General features: G+C 45.6%; 1 protein-coding gene across 1 annotated transcript; it reads right to left on the bottom strand.

Annotated features, from left to right (window-relative positions):
- Positions 1-1,362: 1,362 nt before the first annotated feature.
- Positions 1,363-17,527, bottom strand: zmp:0000000896 (caspase recruitment domain-containing protein 10). Its single transcript, XM_036552340.1, has 24 exons — positions 17,279-17,527; positions 13,607-13,840; positions 12,807-12,944; positions 12,179-12,365; positions 11,537-11,675; positions 10,329-10,508; positions 9,938-10,063; positions 9,378-9,503; positions 8,762-8,932; positions 7,967-8,092; positions 7,761-7,797; positions 6,974-7,011; positions 6,771-6,859; positions 5,520-5,560; positions 5,118-5,238; positions 4,734-4,896; positions 4,453-4,576; positions 3,684-3,924; positions 3,313-3,379; positions 2,967-3,069; positions 2,361-2,519; positions 2,112-2,224; positions 1,890-2,005; positions 1,363-1,781 (listed from the first exon to the last, which is right to left on the bottom strand). The coding sequence occupies exons 1-24, from the start codon at positions 17,283-17,285 to the stop codon at positions 1,574-1,576; spliced, it is 3,054 nt and encodes a 1,017-aa protein (XP_036408233.1). The 5' UTR covers positions 17,286-17,527; the 3' UTR covers positions 1,363-1,573.
- Between the last annotated feature and the right edge of the window lie 4,858 nt (positions 17,528-22,385).

The following is a 22,385-nucleotide window of genomic DNA, read 5'->3' as shown; positions in this document are numbered from 1 at the left end:
ATAAAATAATAAATACAGAGAAATGCATTGAATATACTGTAAAACCAACAAGGGGATCTCATCATGACCGATGGTCCACTTTACACCACAGATGTATAAAAATAGAGATGTGTTTCTTTCTTGATCTCCTAGCTTGCTTCAGAGAGTAGACCTTAGTACATGAATATGTTTATGGTTAAATAGTGTGCTACAACTTAAGGCATGAAATTATGATATGCAATCAGTCTGTTTCCACAAGGTCAATCGACTGAATGTTGTTTTCTTTATACTGGAAGGTTTCTTTTAAAATGAAGAGACCAAGGTCACAATGATCTTTTTGGTTATTACCAGACCTACCCCCAAAACCCTACTGCATATTTCAAATACTTATATCTGGTGTTGTTATTACAAGCCTGTGTTTTATGTATTTTGGGCACATCTGCTATTGGGCCTCTCAGTAAACATTCAGTATGTGATATCATTAATTCATAACACTGAATACACAAGAGACAGCAGCTGGGAGCAGAAAATTGCACTGTCTACCACAACTCTGCTCTGTTCTTTCATTTGCCTCATCCTCCCCTTCTTTTCTCCACCTGTGATATGGTTCACTCTGTATTATTCACTCCCTCCTTTTTTTCCATTGAAAGCATCCAATATTGTGCCCTGGTGTTTGATTAGATTTTCTGCCCTCGGTTCACCAAAGTGCTGGCAGGTAGTAATGTCGGCTCAGGTCAACAGCTTGAAGAGGAGGGTAAAGGCTTACAGCACGTGGTGGGAATGTCCAATGACCTGACATATATCATAAAGCACTGTCAACTTTTTGACATTTGGAGCACAGTTCTCCTTTAAGTTCCTGGACTTGGACTAGAGAAAAAGCATGGAATGATTGCACAAACCATTCTAAAAAGCAGCCTAAGCTGAACTGAACATTTGGGTGCAAAGATATGCCCAGTTTGGTTGTGCGCTTTTATTCAGTGTGCTGGTTCAGTAAGAGAGTAACTTGTTACTGAGGGCTATAAATAATATATGACCTACCTAATCACTCATAATATATGAGCCGAGTAACCACTATAGCTACAATACATGTTGGCTATATATAAAAATGTCCTCTGTTGACATGAGTACACAGTAACTACATTTGTAAAGCGCTAACAAACATCGTTCAGATTTTCTTTTAAGATCATCCAATGTCAGTGTGGGCGGCAGTGTAGCATAGTGACAAGGAGCAGAACTTGTAACCAAAAGGTTGCCGGTTTGATTCCTCACTGGGGCGCTGCTGCTGTACCGTTGGGCAAGGTACTTAACCCACAATTACCTCAGTAAATATTCAGCTGTATAAATGGATAACAGTGCAAAGAATTGTAACCTATGTAAGTCACTCTGGGTAAGAGTGTCTGCTGCTTAATTTGTATGCTATAGTCTCATGCCTTTGCCATAATGTCACACCCATGGAACTAAAGAGAGATACCTTTGAAGGCTGTTCTAAAACATGGTGAACAGTTTTAAGCTTTTTGATCATAAGCTGCTTGTTTATGAGCAAAAAGTTCACAACGTTGAGAAACATTGGAGAGACTGAACGCATCCCTGCTATCTATTGCAGCCTGTCTGGTTCCACCCAAACCACTGCCCTCTGCTGGCTGTGGATAGCATTGCGTATGGCAACCAGCAGCTCTTCAGTGCAGCTCCAGGTGCTGGGTTCGAGAGTGTAGTACAGCAGCGGTAGGCTCTCCAGGTACAGGTCCTCAGCCTGACAAACCTGCTCCATCACACCGTCCTCCCTGCGTCCAGACAGCAGCTTCCTGATGGAGTGATAAAAGAGGGGGGGGGGGGGGGGGGAGTGATGAATGAGAGTGAAGGACAGACTGTCATGTGACGCCAGAGGCAAAAAAAACAGATGAGGAACTCACTTGAACTTCCTGCCTTTTTTGTCCTTGGGCTTGATATGAATGACGATGGGGTAGACACCCTGTCTGAGGAGCCCCTCCACACTGGCCACGCCCAGCTCCAACAGGCAGTGCTTATCCTGAGAAACACTCAGTCAGTCTGCGCAGTAGTCCATCAATGACAGATACAGTAAAAATCAAATAAATTACAGGGGAATAGGAGATGCTTCTGAGCAAGGGCTGCACCTGGCCTATGACATCCTGAATAGACTCCAGCCTGACCCCCAGTGTCTGTTCTTGCATGGATGGATCCAACAGAAAAACCTTCTTATCCTTTCTGTCTGCAGCGCTGATGGGCTCTGGGACATTCAAGCGAAGAGGGAGGGTCAGAGGCATTTGAAGAGGTGTACTGTGAAGTTTGTATAAACGGGCTGGCCTGTGGACACGGCAGCAGTAAGGGAATATAGATTGCATATAACAGGTGAATAAGGGTACCTGGTTGGCACGTGTTGAAGTCCAGCCCAGACTCTGCGGGCTGCAGCAGCCTCTCAATCAGACCACGTGAGAGCAAAGACGGGGAGAAAATAACAGGCCGTTTGGACGGGATCGATACAGGCTGCACCATGCTGTAAGGAATCAGATTCTCCTCATGTCCTGTGGAAATATCCGCATATATACACATTACATTCATTTAGCAGATGCTCTTATCCAGAGCGACTTCCAGCACAACAGAACATAAGTGTATCCATTCAGGTGGAATGAGCAACAGTTTGAGATCAATCGTAACAACATTCCCAGACCAGTGAGTGTGAGCATAACATTATTCATGCCCTGCCCAGCCAAGTATACAACCACATATCACAAACAAACACACACATATACACAGGCACGCATACATAAACATACAGGTGTGCTTTCTTCAAGCCTGCACTGAGGGAAATTTTTGGGGACACACAGCTTTTGGGTGCACATTAAGAAATACAGGAATTCTGAGCAGCAACCAGCCACCAGAAGGTTACTGAGTCAGTGGTATATTGGCAAACTGAAGCACTCTGTCCTGAGGTGGCTAACCGGGGAATGGTGCTGTGAGTTGGTCCTTACGGTGACTGAGTGTGTAGAGGACCTGCGGGGAGGAGCCAATCCTTCGACAGCACGGGGACACAGCCTTCACCAGCCGCACGCGCTCAGAGCACTTCTTGGAGAACTGCGGAGCCGGATCAAGAGTGGAGAGTGACACCCCGGCATGACTGGTTTAATAGACAGGTTGCACACATTGGAGAGACCCACATTTACATCACATTTCGCTCGAGGTGCTCTTATCCAGAGTGACTTACACGTCTTACAATTTTTACAGGTCATGCATTTTCACAGCTGGATATTTACTCCAACAATTCGGGTTAATATCTTGCCCAAGGGCACTGCGCCACACTGCTGCATAAACACATACCTTCTTCTTATAGTCTGTGAGTCCCAGAGCCATGGTGCGCAGCCTCACCAGCAACAGCTGCTGTGCCCTGGAGGGGAAACAGAGGGATGAGAGCGATGCTCAGAGATGCACTTCCCTTATCTTGTGCTTCAGTACTAATCAGGACGAGAAGTCCCTTCAGCTCCTGGAGAGCTCCATTGTGGGCAACTTGAGGCAATAAATTCTCAAGTGATAAAAACAAGATTAGTCAAACACAGCCTGCTACTTGCACATTGGCTGGTATTATTCTGGTAGTTTAACTTGTACACTTCTGTTCCACCGTGCTGGAAGTCCCTCTGGATAAGAGAGTCTGCTAGATGCATGTAATGTAATGTAATGTAAGGTAATGGTACCTGTTGTAGTTGGGCATGACACCTGCCTGCAGGTGCTTTGCGGTTTGGGGTTCGACCCTGGCGCAGCGCCACTGGTACTTCCCATTGTGAACTGTGTCCATGACGTGAAGGATGTCATCGCAGTGCACCCCCAGAGAAGGAGGGTCGCCGTTGGGGTCCAGATCCATGTTGACCCTGACGTAAAAGGAGTCGCAGCCCAGGAAGGAAGGGGAGGAGAGCTGTGTGCACAGTTTGGAGTAGGCTACGGGGGAACAGAGGAGAAACATGAGGCCGATGTCATTTCACACTTTTACCTTCCAGCACAGGTACTTCTCTAGCTTTTCACAAGCTACACTGCAACCCTTATCCCCTCATTTTCCTCATCGTCTGCTAGCGACTGCCAGAGGGAGTAGGAAAGTGTGGGCAGCAGTGTGGTGTAGTGGTGAGGAGCAGGCCTCGCAACCAAAAGGTTGCTGGTTCGATTCCCCACTGGGGCACTGCTGTGGTATCCTTTTGCAACGTACTTAACCCACAATTGCCTCAGTGTTTATACAGCTGTACAAATCGATAAGACTGTAACCTACTGCATGTAAGTCGCTCTGCATAAGAGTGTCAGCTAAATAACATTAATGCAATGTAATATAATATAATGCAAGTGAAGAGAGGGACGGGCTGTTCAGAGACTATTCAAAATGAATACTTGAGCTGTCTGAAGCTCACATGGCTCCAGTGTGCATGGATAATCTTGGATGTGAGACTGAAAGAGTAAAGGGACAAGGTGCTGTCTCACCCTCTGTGTTGAGCTGGTGTTTTAGGGAGGAGGGTTCGGTCCACCACTGCAGGGAGAAATGGGCCACCTCGCTGGTGCACTGTCCAAACTGCACGCTCCCCCCACCAAACAGCACCCGCTCCAGCTGCGACAGGTGAGAGGAACCACGGGGAGAAAAGAACGTGTGATTACATTTCAGCATTTACTTCTTGTGGTGTCCAGTGAATAAATTTCAGTTATTATTTCTGAACTGTCAGCATGTTCAGCACCTCTCCCATTCTTTCTTTCTTTCTTTGCCTCACCTCCAGTAACTCACTGCCCTTCTTCAGACCGCACTGCTCAGCTGGTGACCCCGCCCTCACAGTGTGGACAAATATCCCTGTATGGTTGCCCCCGATGATAGTGATGTCATCGGCCAGGCTGCCTTTTTTGGGAGGGGTGGGAGAGCGGGTGAGGGGCTCCCCTCTGACAGTGAAAGACAGGGAAAGAGAAAGAGAGATGGCTGTTGGTGGTGGTAGGGTTCTCACTGATTGCAGGCAATACTACATTGACACTATGTAGAGATTGTTTGTGAAGGCAAGGAAAAGTCCAGTCTAACACACTGCAAGACGAAGATGAGGCAGAACTCTTGATTGACAAGATAGGCTGCACTGACAGACAGTCACAAGTAAGAAACCAGGTGCTACCCAAATGCGCTGAGGGCAGGTCTCTGTGGGGGAGTGGGGGGCAGGTTGACGAGGTCAGGGGGGAACAAGTTGGAATTCAGCGAGCTCCAGGAATCCCACAAGGAGGGTTCGCTCTGCCCTCCTGTGGGACATTACATAACACACAAGAACACAAAGAAATATGAGACACAGCACATGACATACAGCTAAGCAAGCGTCTGTGCAAAAACATCTGGGAACATTCCACACATTGACAACTGTTAGTTTAATAAAAACAACTGACTAGACTGACTGACTGAACGAAGGGCACACAGATAACATATGATGAGATAAAACAGTAATTTATTAATCCAAAAAGGACATTTACAGACCCAGGTGAACTGGGAAACTGGAAAACCGAAGGGATAAATAGGGGTGGCAGACCTGACAGATTTTCATCGCTGCCCCAGGAGTCCAGGTCAAACCTGAAAGGAGATCACCTTACGTGAACATCAACGAAGGTAATTCCATCTTTCATCACTCATCTTTAGTAATCCTTCACGTGTAACTTGCACTGAGCCAAAGAAGCCATTGCTATGTTTCTGGCGCAGAGCCATATCTCAGTCATGCCCGTGCAAATGAAAGGAAAGGTTTGCGTGGAGGATGTAAATGAATAACACAGCTGTCCCCAAAGATCTCAAACCACACGGCGCAGTGGCGTTTTCTCAAAGCGGTAACACTTTTACAGAAATGATTTTGTGTGGTGTGGATCACATGAGGAGAAGAAGTCTACCCTCCCCCCCCCCCTTTTCCTTTGGTTGTTTCTGAGTATGAGAAATGTTTCTGCTCTGGCACCTCATTTTGCGAATATTTTCATAGAATGTGAACAGGCTTTGGCATTTGCAGGTGCCCTGTCGCCCTGATAGGAAAAAGCAGTAGTACAGAATCATTCCTGTTTCCAGCTCCCAGCATCCTCGCTCTCTCTGATGCACATCCCCAACAGAACGAGAGCGCAACGCTCTAAATTTTATTTCGATTATTTCGTGTTATTGGTCACCGTCTTTTAAATTAACAATGCCTGCTGTTAGCTTGTTCCCTCATGCCATAACTGACTCCTATCTCTTTTCATGACTGATGATGTCAAAGGCAGCATAATATTATCAATGCGAGGTAGCAGTCTGGTAGGCAGGTGGTAGCCTAGTGGTGAGGAGCAGGGCTTGTAACCAAAAGGCTTCTGGTTTGATTTCCCGCGGAAGCACTGCTGCTGTACCCTTGGGCAAGGTACTTAACCCAGAACTGCCTCCGTAAATATCAAGCTGTATAAACGGATAACGTGTAAAAATTATAACCTACGTAAGTCTGCTAAATGACAATGATGTAATGTCATGTAGTGTATTATCGGTAAAAAACATGGTGATTTCAGAAAGAGATGCAGTGATGTGACAAACCCGCAGTAAAGCAGAGGAGAGTTTGCTGACAGTGGCAGAAGTCATAGAACAACACAAAAGGTCTAACGCACTGAAAGGAATGTGCATGTTAAGAGAAATGTGTGCACTGCTGCTCACTCAGTGTAACCACTGACACTCTCCCAGTGTTCAATGGAATGTGCACACTGACACGCACTCAGTGTTTATAGGGACACGCACACTGATACTCATTCAGTGTCTATAGGGGCACGCATACATTGATACTCACTCAGTATTGCATCGACGGTTAATGGAATTCATACAGGGAGGGAAAGGAAAGATGGAGAGTCTGTTGATGTCCTTTTCACTGTCCTCCATCTTACAGAAGAAACACACAAACAGAAAAGCTCACGTTTGCTCTGATGTCTTGACTGACGTCAGTCTACACACTGAACTGGCGTGGGTGCCACTGAGTGAGGTAAGGTCACTCACCGGAGTCAGGAGATTTTCCTCGGAATTTGAGCATGAACCTTGAGGGCAGGAGAGCAAAGCCAGTTATGATACGCACCCATTTCCCCTCCAGTTTTACCCCTGCTAATTGCCCCCTTTTCCCCAATCTGGCATTTTAATCTGTCTTTACTTTCCCTTTAACCCCTCTTCTCCCAGTCCTGCTCTTCCTCACTTTGCCCATCTCTGTCTGTCTTGATTGTGTATCATTCACAAAAGAGTTATTATTAGAGTTAGTGCAGCTCCTGACAGGTCCTCATTTATGTAAGCTTTAATGTAAGATAAATGTCAAATGTCACAGAAAAGCAACTTTTTGCATCTAAATTATACAATTACATCAAACAGCAAGATATAGGAATCAATAAAATTCTGAGTAAATTAAATGTTGTGATTGAGTGATTTTATTTGTTTTACAAGCTCACAAGCGATAAATACGTGAACAGATATTAAATAACTTGGGTTGGCACTGCATGTTCATATTCATATGTTCATATTGTAATAGGAGCATATTCATGTTAATTCTTATTACCACATGAATCGCAAGCATTCAGAGTGCAAAAAGACCTTTTTGAACCAAACCAAAAATTGGCACAAAATAATATTTGTGTTGTTCCGCTAACCCCTGGACACCTGGCACATTTAAGTTTGGTGGTTCAATAAATGGTAATCCCAGGAGCTGAAATTACCACTCATGTTTAAGTCAGATATTTTATCAACAGTCTCTATGTCCTAATTGTCATAACATAACACATGGACTCAAAAGTTCACTTACTCTCTGATTTGTCACTGGTTTGGCCTCTAGAGGGAGTCTGTGGAAAAGAAATACGCCTGACATGAAGCATAAACAAGCCACTGAGGGGCAGAGGCGGCAACACACAGCGTTACACAATAACGTCAGCGGGTGAAACCACATCTCTAACGGCAATACAGTGCAGGGTGGCGGTGGCCATGTGACCGCCGGTGAAAAGGGGCTCTGACCTTGCGCAGGAGTTGGTGTGAGCCGTCAGAGCGAGGGCTTCCGCACACCGCCATGTCTGACAGGGACAGCCCCAGGGAACAGCAGGGGCCGTAGCACTGGTCCTCACTGAACAGAGACAGGTGAGACTGACAGAGAGCGAACAGGAAAAATCAGAATTTACACACATGCTGTTCGCTCTGCTGGTGTTTGCTATTAATATTTATAAACTGGACAGATTCGCTTACTCTTGGTGACATTCAGTACATTGGAAAATACACGTGCAATGGAAGCTAAATACATAAAACAAAGCACAACATAAATTCACAAGTACATTATGCAACAGTTGTTTCTGTGTGTGACAGTACATTAAAAAATATATGTGTACTGCAGACTAAATACATGTAACAAAGTTATGAGCAACGTAAATTCATAAGTAAAATGTGCAACAGTTGTTTTGTGTGTGTGTGTATGTGTTTTGTGAGTCAGTGTGTGTTTATGTACACATGTGTGTGTGCTCTGGATGAGAACATCTGCTAAATGACAATAACGTAATGCGTGTGTATGCTTATGAATGCACATGCACACTCACACAGAGCAGACAGGAAAAGTGGGTGTATTTGTGCGCACGTCTGTGTGTGCATGAATCACTATGCACACCTGCGCACTCACACAGCACAGACAAGGGGCGTATGGTGCGCCTGTGTGGTGCGTATGATTCACTGCGTACACCTGCACACTCGCACAGCGCAGACAGGCAGAGTGGGTGTGTTTGTGCGCACACCTCTGTGTGTCCACGACTCACTACGCACACTCACACAGTGCAGACAGGGGGCGCTCTGGTCCCTGCTCATCTCCTGCTCCCTCTCCCTCTCCCTCTGCAGCTGCTCCAGGCTGGCCTGCAGTTCTGCGATCCGCTTCCTCAGATTGTTCTTGTCTAGCAGGCAGTCAGTGTACTCCAGCTGCAGACTGTCCCGACTGCGCAGAGCCTGAGGGGGGGAGATAGAGTGAGAGAGAGAGAGAGAGAGAGAGAGAGCGCGAGAGAGAGAGAGAGATATGTAGACAATGGGGGAGTTGAAGACAATGAGACGGAAAAGGGATTTTAATTTAAATATGATAATCATGTGAAGTTAGAAGTAATGCACAGTAATTTCAGATGGGGGACTTGGAATATTCACACAAATATTCCAATGTACCACAAAACCATACATAACTCAAGTTATGACTACATAGCGCATAACCAAAGTGACTATATTAACTGTCGCAATATATGGTATCATCGGCGTACCAAAAAACAGTTGAAAAAATGTAGCATTAATGCTTAAAAAAACAGTGCACAACACAACAAAAACCAAAAACACGATCAACAAATGAAGAATAAAGATGAGAGTGATCAGCTCTGCATAGCTAAGGGGTGTCTCCCAGCCCACTGACCTGGTCCCTCTCTCGCTCCAGCTCCATGATCTGGTTGAAATAGGAGACGCTCCTCTTCTGCTCCGTCTCCCAGTCCAGCTGCAGGGTTCGAACCTTCAGCTGCAGCGTCTCACATTGGGACTCCAGCTGCACAATCACACAATGAACAGCAAAATACATAAGGGAAGCGCATGTAAGTATCGTACAGTGCTAACTGAGCCGAACTTATAAGATGAAACAATGTTTAATTCCCAAGTGGCGTATTGCTGTCATACCATTGTGGAAAGTGCTTAACCTGAATTATTTCAGTAAATATCCATCTATATGAATGCATAACATCTAAAAATGTAATGCTTTTGCACAGTACATGAATAGAGCAATATGCAGGCACATTAAGACAACATAGTCACTGTTATTTAAATTATTAAAAAATAACCTTCTTCTCCATCCCCCTCTCTCACTTTCTCACTCTGAATATCATCCACCTACATGACACAACCCTAATCTTAAATCTGACTGTCACATAAAAAAAAAAACAAAAAAAAAACAGCCTAAACAGTCAGTGTTTGGGCCCTTTCTACCTTGTCCCTTTGTGCTTCGGTGCTCTCCAGCTCCTCCTGCAGTCTGGTGATGGTACTGCACAGCTCGTGCCTCTGCTCAGCTGCCTCCTTGCGGTCCTGCCGCAGGATGTCCAGGAGAGCCTGGTGCTACAGAGACGACACCGTGTCACCAGCCTGCAGCATGCCTTCACGCTTACCTGAGAGAATCACGCACAGACCAGCACAGGCCTCTACTCACCTGAGAGACTCACTGAGAAGCACATATTCACACTTAGGGGACAGATGAGGGACGATAGGGCCAAGGAGATCAGGGTGGGGGGGGGACGAGACCAGCGATCAGTACGAGAGAGATCAGGGTAGAGAGAGAGAGAGAGAGAGAGGGACGAGACCAGCGATCAGAATGAGAGTTTACCTGTGTGTCGTTGCGCGCCTTGCATTGCGTGTCAGTGTGCTGTGGCGCCTCCTGCTGGACGGAGGTGGTACTCTCCGGGCAGAATATCATCTGACTGCTCCTCTTCTCTGGTGCCACTGAGGTGGTGCTTCCTTCCAGCTTCTTCTCAGCCTCCATCAGCCTGTTCTTCAGCTGCTCCACCTGTGTACAGGGTGGCCGCAGTGGGTCAGTACCTCTCCCTCAGTCACGGGTATTGCTCTACCACATTCAAGTAATGTGTTCACTAGTACTACATGGCACTGTGGTCTGTGCTCCTTCCTACTACCATCCCAAAGTGAAGCAAATGCACTATCAAAGTGAACAAATCTTTATCTGCAGAGCATTTTCTCTGACCCGCCTTAAGCTGTCGGATAGAGAGGCCCACCAGAGAGGTTTCTACCGGAAACAGACCCAGATCAGCAGTATACTGGCCAATCCAAATACCATAGCTAGAAAGCGGTCTTCCAGTGCTTCTTTCTGGCTTGCGGCATGGATCTGTTCATATATCATCTATAGTTAGATCCGTGAAAAATCACAGAAAGTTAGTATTGTGTCATCCTTGCATCCACATGATATGCATATAAGCGGTATCATCAACCATATTCCTTTCATTGTGATCTCAGCAAACATTAAAAACAGCAGCACACATGAACAAACACACATCTGGCTAGCCATCTTGCTTCCTCATTTACAAATAAACACAACACAGGCAGGCGTAGGTGTCACTGTGAAAAGTTCACCTCTAAAGATGTTCTGGGTCAGCATCACAGCAGAGTGCAGTGCATAAGACATCAGCCTTTACAAATCACCGTACTGAGCTGCACTGTTCAAATGGCACATATATACGGGTGAAGGAGTACAGTGGAAACCAAGCACCCCCATCCCAGCCCCCCTCTGACCCCCCTGCCTGTCACAGTCGCCCCCACCCAGTCCTCTGTCTCTCTCTCCCCAGCCTGTCTGCTGCAGTGGCCCCTACCCACTCCTCTCTCTGTGTACCTCTGTGTACATTACATTACATTACATTGCATTACATTAAATTACATGCATTTATCACACACTCTTATCCAGAGCAACTTCCAGCACAATAGAACATAAGTGTTCCCATTCAAGTTAAACAAGCAACAGTGTCAGACCAGGCTAACAACACTCCCAGACCAGTGAGTGTGAGGATAACACCATTGAAACCCTACCTGCCCTAGCAGGTCTCTCTCGCGGGCTGAGGCTCTTCCCTGCTCCTCCAGGGCACGGGAGTACTTCACCGCCTGCTCCAGATGCCTGTCCTTCAGCCGGCCCAGCTCCCGGCTCCCCGCCTCCCAGTCCTGACGCAGCCTGCGGGCAGTTACACTCTGATCACACATGGAGGCAGTGTAGCATAGCATGAAGGAGCAAGGCTTGTAGTTGTAACCGAAATGTTGCCGGGGAATTGCTGTTGTACTCTTGGGCAAAGTACTTATAACCCAGAATTCCTTCAGTAAATACCCAGCTGTATAAATGGGTAACATGTAAAAAACAAGATAAGAGCATCTACTAACTGCCAATAATGCCATTACATTACATGCATCTAGCAGACGCTCTTACCCAATAACGTAATGTAATATTATGACCATTACTATCAGCGCTCACTCTGTGACGGTACACATAAAACACCAACCACAAGGTGGCAGCGTGGAGCAGCGGTTAGGGAGCTGCGCTTGAAACCAAACAATTGCAGCTTTGATTGGCAGTTGCGACGCTGCTCTCACGCTCTTGAGCAATAACAGTGTGACATGTAACCGTAGGGCACACCCGCAGCAGTAACGCAGCGCCAGCAGCAGGTTCCAGGAGAGCCCCACCTCTCCAGCTGCAGCCGTTCGCGCCGCAGGTCCTGCGCCCGCCGCTCAGCCCGGCCACGCTCCTCCTCGGCGACGCGGCAGCGCTGGGACAGGCGGCGCTCACACAGCCGGCTCCCCCGCAGCTGCTCCCGAAGCTTCCGCACCTCCAGCAGGAGGAACTGGGTCAGCCCCTCCGGGCCCTCCTCATCTGCGGGGAAGACACGGCCGTAAAGCGGGGGGCGGAGTGTCACAGGACGGACTGATACTCGTACCCCGTGCACGCAGTCACACGGGCGGACCCCGTCGTGGAGGGGGCAGCCGTGCCTGGGTCCCATGTCGGCTGACAGTCATGTAAACCATAGGTGAGACTGAGGCACACATGCATACACTCACACACACACACAAACACATATATGCTCATTGTCACATACACACACACACACACACACACAAACACAGACATGCTAATCACCACATACACACACACATATATACATGCACACAAGAACAAACACATACCACATACATGGACACATACATGCATGCAATAACACACACAAAGCACCAGGGCATGTACATGCACACACACCTACACACACACACACACACGCACGCACGCATACACACATACACACATACACACACATACCCAGGATTATGGAGCAGCGCTGGGTGGGTTTCTGTCCCGTCAGCTGGGTGTACTGCTCAGGGTGATAGAACTCCAGAGATTCCATGAAGGCTTGCAGGCCCCGCTGGCCCCGCCCACGCAGGATGTCAATCAAACGGCCTGTGAGACAGAGAGAGGGAATACTAATCACATACTAATCACATGATGATGACAGGCAGAAGAATCTATGTAAAGGCATCATCTGTGTAAACATAATCATGCAAATAACACTGACATACAAAAAATTTAAAAAATAGACTGCATTGTACTTCCACCACACACTGTAACCACACCATGTGGAGTACTATATTGCAAATGAACCTGAGGTACCTGCTTTCAAACCACATCTCACCTACAGCTGGTAGAAACGGCCGTAGCAGCCTGGCATTACAGTACATTATTGTCATTAAACACATACTCTTATCCAAATCGACTTGCATAGGTTACAGTTTTTTACATGTCATCCATTTATACAGCTGGGTATTTACTGAGGCATTTGTGGGTTCAGTACCTTGCCCAAGGGCACAGCAGCAGTGCACAGTGGGTAACTGAACTAGCAACCTTTCAGTTATGAGCCGTGCATCTTACCGCTGTGCTACACTGCTGCTCCACTAGCCACATACAAAAGCAAACAGACACAATGCCCAAATTTCCACAAAAAGTGGAAATGAGCCTCTGAATATACTAGTGCTCTGTTGGTCACTAACGGGGCACCGGGACATGCACAAAGCAACGAAACACCCAGTAATCCCGCAAAACCCTCTCTCCTCTGGCTCTCTCACCAGCCTTGCTGATGCGCAGCGGGTACTGCGTGGAGTTGAGGACCTCATCCTCGTCCTGCTCGTCGATGACCTTGCACTGCCGCAGGTACGGGGTCAGCTTGGCCGGGTTCAGGACGCGTGTGAGTTTGTGCCTCACCCCCTCCACCCTGTCCCAGAGCTCCTCATCCTGCTCTGGGTCCCAGGGGGGTGCCGGCTGACCCCCACCCTCTCCCGGCTCGTCTGCAGACACCCATTCTGTGGGGGGAAAGTGAGAAAGTGAGAAAGAGAGAGAGAGAGAGAGAGAGAGAGAGGGAGAGAGAGAAGGAGGGAGAGGGAGGGAGAGAGTTAGAGATTAGACTGTTCTGCACATTACCACTGTAACAGGAGTATGCGCCACAGTTGACAAAAGCAGAAAAGTGCATTAGAACTGTGGTGTGAGAGAGACGCTGACTGTACAGACCAGACTCTGAAAATACATGGCAGTGATTCTAAGTACATCACTTCCTATGTGATATATAGCTCTCTATATTTATATATCTCCATATAGATATAGATATAGATACATACAGGCGGTAGCCACAGATGGACAAACATATTCCACACATTAAATAATTTTTCCATTTGCCTTTTCTGTGACTGATGCGCCTACAATTTGGGCACCAGCTAGTTGACCACGTTGACATTTGACCTGTTAGATCTCTCCTGTTAGTTTAGAAACTCACATATTAAAGTGTTGAAATGTCTTTTATAGCAGAAACACATTGGAAATTAGTGTTGACATTAATATGAAAAACATGAGTAGACTCCTTTTTAGGACTCCTTTCGCAGTTTACTTACTTCAGAGTATGAGTCCTTTCTTGTTTGATGTCTCGATTATTTGTCTACCCCCTGCATATATTCTGGACTATATACAGACTGGATCTGGGGCAATTTATAAGCTCCTGAACCAAAGATCTCCTGATCATGACACTTCAGGCATATCTACAGCCAATGGAGAGCTGACAACAGAACCATAAAGCAATTTTTGTGTTTACAATTCCGAGATATTGATCTAGGATATTTACAACCTTTTGTGTTTTTAAAGTAACCCTTCCATGGGAACAAAATGAAGGGAGAAAGACACAAGTTCAACAAGGATAACCTTGTGGTTCATTCACATGCAAAAGAACCTCAGTTGCCAAGACTGATCAATGAGCAGGAAGGGTACTAATGGCTGTAGTCCACCAAGGACAGTATCAACAAATCGGCACCTTTTACAACCCCAAGACCGGAATCAATGAAATCATTTTCGCTGAAAGCATTTCCTTGTTGAACTGTTGTGAAATTGACTGGCTCCTCAACACTAGCACACCACAAGCACTTTGAGCTGCAGCTGCAGTTAAATAATCACCAGAAGAAAGAAGACTCTGGAATTTAAGAATCACCGGGGACACAGTCTCTCCTGTGGCAAGTGTACATTTTTGATCAACATTTCTCAGCAGGTCAAATCACAGATTTTGACTCGATTCCACTTTTATTTATTTATTTATTTATTTATTATTTATTTATTATTTTCGAGCTCCAACAAGGATCTTAAATGAACAACGGGGTATTACGCAGGACCTGCAATAAGAGGATTATGGGGATTGACAATACAGAGAAACACGCTAAACTATTACCACATTTAAGAGCTGAAAGGCTGAGATACAGTGTGTAAGGTATGGGAAAACAGCTGTGAAAACAAACATGCCCGAACACAGCTCACTGCTTACCAGCCTCTCTCTTTCCCTCTCTTTTAACTTCACCTGGCAAATTAGCACACTCACGGCACAGGCATTCACATACACTACACACACAGTAATGCATTGACATGGCTGTGTTTTGTGCTAAGGCATTTACATACACCTAAGACTTTGTTTCTGTTTACAGGACAATTCGAATGAGTGAGTTGCACTGATTCAACGGTGCTCCTGAATATTTCCAGGGGTTTATTTCAGGTGTTAGCAGGTGGAGGGTTTCACATAATGACGCTGTTCTGTAAACACATTCATCTCTATAGCAGTATTTGAAAACAGCTTCCTATTGGCTCATGTTGGTTTAATAATCACTTTTACACTTTCCTGTCAAATGACTAATCCGTGCCGTGCCTGAGGCTGACAAATGGAAATTTAGTGTGCGATGGAATTTTTTGATTTACTGTAGGGGATATCACTGACAAAAGATTCAGTCCTGGTATCGTAGAGAGAGAGATCCTGGAAGAGGGGCAAACTGCATGCTTTGGTAAAAAAAAAAAATAGGTTACCAGGGACAGGCTGAGACAGATCCAAGAAAGGAATCCCCTTTCCACTCTCTGATTTATCCCCCCACCCCCCAGCAACTTATTCTACACCTTACTTAACTCCTTCTAATCCACCAAATTCCTTGTGTGCGCTAACATACTTGGCCAATAAATCTGATTCTGATTCCGATTCTACTCCACCCCCTCTCCCTCTGTAGCAGAAAACAATGGATCGTCTGATTGATCATCACTGATCAACATACCCAAGAAGAGCCACTTGAATTATTTGCTCAACTGCTTACATGCATTTCCTGAAACACCACCTACATTCCTAAAAGAGTGAGTGCAAATCCAACAATATTTATGCATTACCTCCAAACACAATATAGCTGGATTGCTTTCACACAAAATGCAAATGTAAAGCACACTTGAACGGTAAACACAATTGCAATAGACACAAAAATCAACTGAGTATGTTTTGTTAAATGGATTATACTCTTTCTGAATGGTATCACTCTCAAATTCATTAATCCTTTCCCAGAAAATGGTTCAATCAACTATCAATACATCAACACTTCTGTGATGTTACAGGGAATTGCATGGTGTTGTTAAAACTATGTAGTGGCATTTTTGGAGGATCTGTATAACATTTATAGCTTTTGGGGGATGAGAGCCGATGAGTACAAAAAGTTGTGGCAGTCTGGGTCAATATCAGCTTACACCGCTCTGCTGCTGTCGAGGACTGGTTTGCTGCCCACCGTTGAATACAAAAGGAATTACTTCCACCGATTCCCGCTGTCTGAACCGCACTGAGGAGTTCTCCTCTGTCTGGAGGTGAGAGATCTATTACCACTGGCCTTAAGAGCAAAGCTCATTTTTGTATGCAGTGAACGCTGGACATCACAGAATAATCCTTCAAGGGATGACTGGAGTGTGCAAGTGTTGTATTGTATTGTATAGAGATGATTTCGCATCTCATGTGAATGAAAATAGAGGCCAGGGAAGACAAAGAAGACTTTTGGCTAATGGCATTTTATACTACAGTGAAAGTGGGTTTTTTTTTGGGGGGGGGGGGGGGGTATTTTCTTTCATTCATTGTCTGTAATATAAAGTAACATTGTTTACTCATTTGTTTGGAACTGCGTTTCTGCAAATGACAAAAACTGTATCTCCGTGTAACTTTATCACGTTTACATGCGAATATTAATGAAACAAACACAAACATGATCAAAAGTGATGGTACCAATCATCGCGGCAATGAAACTGTGATTGATACTCCGATCTCTCTGCATAGATATAAATGAATAATGAAGAATGAATAATAGGTTCAAAGTCACATATTAGCCGATTAGTCGTCAATGTATTAACACACATTTTACCTACACGGATGAAAAAACTCAGAAAAGGATAAGATTGTTAGATAGAGTTGATCTTACCACCCATAGTCACTATCTCCGTCCACTTGAGTTGGGAGGTTTAGTTGAGTTGATAACGTCCTGTCTTGGAACCAGCTGTGCTCCCGCGCTGTATCAGTGAACACTAAATATCCGATACTACAGGTGAAACACCAATGACCAACAACTCTCTGAATATGTCACCCAGTGCTGACAGTGAACATTTTATCCGCGGCTACATGCATCTGATGCGCGGCCGAGGCAAAATCGCTTTACCTGTCTCACCCTTCACCTTTCACGGCATCCCCTGCTCCTCCCTTCCGCTCCGCTCGTTGAAATTCCTCCACCCACTCCTTCGGGCGCCTATCGTTTTACGTCGTCGTGAGTTCCAGTTCCATCCTGTCACTCTGCAATCTTGGTTAACATATAACTAGGTGAAAGATAGCAGTGTAGCTGGTTTATATACATTCTGAGACCCACGCAGTGCACAAAATACTTTAAATAGCCAACTATACTTAAATTTCCTCATTACTGAAGTGGTATTTACCTAACGCTCCTTCCTATTTTACACCACGACCTATGTCAAAACAGTGCCTCGACAAATTGTATGTGCGTGGTTGTACTATTTACGGGAAAAAGCAGCTGGCTGCAGTGACAAATAATGTACACTAGGTGGAGGCACAAACTTAATAACTACCAACGGCTAACGACATTATATTGTGGGCCTTTCTTTTATTTCATTGTAATGAAAGTCATAACAGCTAAAGTAGAAGACAGAGTAGTAGTCTCAGTATATCATCGAAATTATTATGTAAATGTAAATAACAGACAAACTTCTTTGTGTGGTTTGGAAAGTGGATTTCTACGATGTTTTGAATGAGTGATTCCCCGTAAAGGGTGATGACTCATCCTGCTGAAACTTGACTCACTCCGACTCCCTTTTCAGGGAGAAATTGTTCGCAGCCTGCCTGACACAATTAGCCCCCAACCTACAGACAGGGAGAAAGATACTGTCAGATACACCTACTGTCCCCATTCACAGACAGTGACTCACGGATTATTATTATTATTATTTTGTTTAGCAGGGAGCGCTTATCAAGGGTGATAGATGTTGTAGCTGGCATCTGACAGATTTATCCACATCTTTCTATTCCGTGGCGAAATTATGATTCAGCACCTCAGTCAGTTGTCCAAGGGTAGGTCACACACTCCCCGCTTGCTGGTTTTATGACAGTGGTTCAAAAACGGTGGATTTGAGCCCGTTGGTGAGTCATGATGAACGGTGTAGCAGGTCGCAAGGTGCATGTAGAAAAATACTCATTGTATTACACCCCCACTACAGCCATTCACATTGATCAAACTAAACAGCCTACTGCACTGAACAGCATGCATGCCATTATACTGACATATAAAAACAAATAGTTTTTATATCATGTTTGACAATGTTTTAGGATACATTTTCATAGATAATTGACTCACATTTTAAGTAGGGCCTGAGCTTGCAATTTTTGAGGAACCCTGGTTCAAGGAGCACCTCATGTATCAGACTCAGAGCAACCAAGACTGTCTAAAACAGAGCCGTCAGAGATTAGTGTGCCACATGGTTCATCATGGAAGACTCTCTTAGGCAGAATTGCTCATAGGAGAAGGAATGAGAAGGAAGAGTTCAGCATTCGTTATTTAAGCATCTGCACTACAAGAAAAAAAGCAGGTACAGGACGAAATATAAGTGAAAAACAGACTCCGCTGGAGATCAAACGTTGTTTGTCTAAACTTGCAAATAAACACAGACTGCCTGAGAGCATCCAAATGGTGTGCAGATGTTTTTTATTCTCTAAACCATTTGTTTCTAATTCAGCTTAAAACATATATGTTTGCTGCCTCTAGGACAGGATCGCAGCTTTTGGTAACTCGTGAAGGAATATGAGGAGAGCAGATGCTGGCCGATGCTTCATTTTGTACCGTTTAGGGCGGTGGACCATCACAGCCTTCACCAGCATGGGACAGTGTGTGTTCATGCAGGGGGTGGAGTGAGAGGTGATGTTTACCTCAGGGCCAGAACTGGAGAGGGAGGGAGACAAACAGACAGCCCTGCACAGCGTGTCTCAGAACACCAGCTGTGAATGAGGACGTCAGTGTCTATCTCAGTAGAGAAAACGAGTTAAACAGTTACCTCCTCAGACAGTACAATAAAGATAGATACAGGACATAAATACAGTTCAGCACAGGACACACTCTCAGAGATGTACCATCTCTGCCGTATGCAACATATGCTGCATTATTTCTCTGAGTAAGGAGACAGTGAGACAGGACGTGTCTCACAGTATGGGGCACGGGACAGTTAGACAGATATATGTTGTGCTTCATCACAGACCGTCCAGCCGTTCTAACGCCACAGGGACAAGAAACCATCCGTTCACTATAGTAGAAAGCGAGACAGGAAGTCAGGGGTGCCCACGAGTGGAATGTGTCTCTTTCTTGACCAGCTGACAGGAAACGTTGGCCTGCTCTTAGCCCCTGGGCCTCCCCTGGATAAACAGCCTGCTGAGGTCCCAGGGGGCCTGGTCTGGGGGCTGTAACCTAGCAGCCATGGGGGCAGCAGTCAGTACAGCCCACAGCCAGCAACATGCTTCCATCATTTCTCTAATATTGGTCCAAGTTCACTGAAGCAAATGATTTATCTGTACAGAAAACTGTTTCATATTCAAAGACAATATGTACCAAAGAAACATAATAAAATCTCTTTTTATGTGATCATTGTAGTTTGCAAATTGGACAACCACAAAAAAGAAAAGGAATCCAATTTTTTCTGCCCTTATCAGATAAATTAGCATTCTCAACGTCATAAGAGAAATAATCATTCATAGCACTCCCCTTCATTCTCCATAGCCAACTCTCCCTCTTTTATTCCCCCGCCCAGCTTTGAAAAGTGGCAGTGTGGTGCCGGAGGAACCCACGTTCTGGTCATTATTTAGGTGACAGAGGGGACATTGAGCGCCTCACACCATGGTCCAGTCGGGGCTGGAATGCGCCATTCCATTCCGCACAACAACGCCCGCCTTTCACCAGCTGACGAACAGCTCCGTCCCGGACACTGGCACAAAGAAGGGCAGAATTGGCCCTTTGTCCCCGCAAAGAATCTGTCTTTTTTATTTTTGGGAAGCAGAAAGAAGGAAGGCTGGGGGTAGGGGGGGGTTAGCAAATTAGGCAGATTTTAATTGTACCATAACATTCTACACTGGAGTTAAACTTTGCTACTTGGGATTAAAGTGCTTTGGAATATCGGTTTGTTCAAAAGTACATGGATATTTCTTCACAGTGTCACAAACCTCTCAGTACAAGGTAGCAGGAACTTGCTGGATTTAATACATCCCGCTGAGGAATGTGGTGAAAGTTCTGTGTGTCTGCTGCAATACAAACCATCCCATCACTATTCTCCTTGTGATGTGTGATTGTAGTCTTAGGCTTAGATTGTACTGTTTTATTTGGTAAACAGGAGTGCAACCCTTAAGAGGCATGGGACAGAGACAGTAAATCCCCTTGGGACTGTACAAAATCAAAAAAGGACTTTCAATGGCTTTTCAAGATTCTGCCAAATTTAGCGTTGCTTCCAATGATAATCTGAGTGAGTACATCTTTGTTCCTGTCAGCGGCTTGTAACAATTTATGTAACATTTTTTCATCATCATCATCACTGTACGAGATCCTTTAACTCTCTCATGATTTCCCGTGCACAGCTCTGAGAGATATGAATGCTGCTGCTGATGAGAATGGTGGGGGAGTTGCCGTGGTTTCGGCATTTACACACTCCCTCCCCTCCCTTGCCGCCACCAAACAGAAATAATTCAAACGTCTGGGGTTGCGTAAAGGGTGAGGTCAGTAACACGTGACCCCGTGGAGCCGAGAGAGAGAGCAGCGAAATGAATTTTCACTCTAAAAGTTTTCTCTTAGTAAAGGCTTCTGCGCACAGACTGAGCACTACAGTCACACAGACGTTGCGATTTCTTGAGCTGTGTTATTTGCCCACAATGACCGGGTGTCCGCACTGGTAGAACATAATTTGCTCTGTTCCATCAAGGTAAGTGGGTTACGCCAGCCAGGGTCTTCTGGTTGCACTGCTCATCAGCGCCCTCTAGCAACTCACTGAGCACAGATGAGTTGCTCTGATGGCACCAGTGAGCGATGCACCTATCCTCAATTGAGTGTTCCCTGTAATGCATTGTGGGACTTGTAGTTTGAAAAAAAAACTGCTGGTTACATATAAAAAAGGCATGAACATAGAGGATGTAGTGGTAAGGTGGGCTTCATGCAGAAATGCATTATTATTATCCTTATTGACTGTGTAAAAAATGGTGCACTTTATTGATCCCCGTGGGGAAAACCATCTTCTGTATTCGACCCATCCGAAGCAGTGGGCAGCCGCAGTGCGGCGCCTGGGGACCAGCTCCAGTTCTTTTGTCAGTGCCTTGGTCAAGGGCACTGACAGGAGTATTAACCCTACCATGTGTGTCGTTGTAATGGTGGGAGGAAACCCATGCAAACTCCACACAGAAAGGATTTGAACCCAGGAACTTCTTGCTGTGAGGCAACAGTGCCAACCACTGAGCCACCGTGCTGCCCAAATAGAACAAATGAATTAAATTCTGTTGCAGTCACTGGGTTACAAACTTTGCAATGGGCAGGGATCTGGGGCGATCTTGAAAGAACACTGGATCAGTAGAGTGAATGACAGAGAGATTATCTGACAGCTCTTTTGCCATCCATAACATAAGCTGCTTGTCATTAAAGTTCCAGGCTGCTACTGAAACAAGTGGGAGTGCTTCACTGAGGTCTGAGGAAAGTTACGCTAAACTCTTTGGCACTTCCGAATCACAAAACCAGAAATACACATCTCAGAAACCACAGGGGGAGTTATGAGTGGCACATTTAAGACACTGTTACAGCTCCGTTATCCTGCAGCAGACACTGACAGGCTGAGGACCGGGACACCTTGCGTTTTATTGTGTGGTAAAGAGGATGCATGCCTGTCTCCTCTGTTGAAATGTGAAAAGTAAAGGGTGTTCACACTCACGCACACACACACACGCACACACACACGCGCGAGCGCGCGCGCACGCATGCACACACGCACACACACTCATACACACAC

The sequence above is a fragment of the Megalops cyprinoides genome, chromosome 19, assembly GCF_013368585.1.
Source record: "Megalops cyprinoides isolate fMegCyp1 chromosome 19, fMegCyp1.pri, whole genome shotgun sequence".
Lineage (NCBI taxonomy): Eukaryota > Metazoa > Chordata > Actinopteri > Elopiformes > Megalopidae > Megalops > Megalops cyprinoides.
Note: the sequence above shows the minus strand (reverse complement) of the source record. Positions and strands in the feature narration are given on the sequence as shown.

Bases quoted from the DNA above. Each gene is read 5' to 3' on its own strand.
- zmp:0000000896 (XM_036552340.1), bottom strand. The intron at 9,504-9,937 runs GTAGAAAGGGCC...GTGATTGTGCAG, and splicing joins CCGAAGCACAAAGGGACAAG to CTGGAGTCCCAATGTGAGAC. The intron at 2,225-2,360 runs GTACCCTTATTC...TGAATGTCCCAG, and splicing joins CTTCAACACGTGCCAACCAG to AGCCCATCAGCGCTGCAGAC.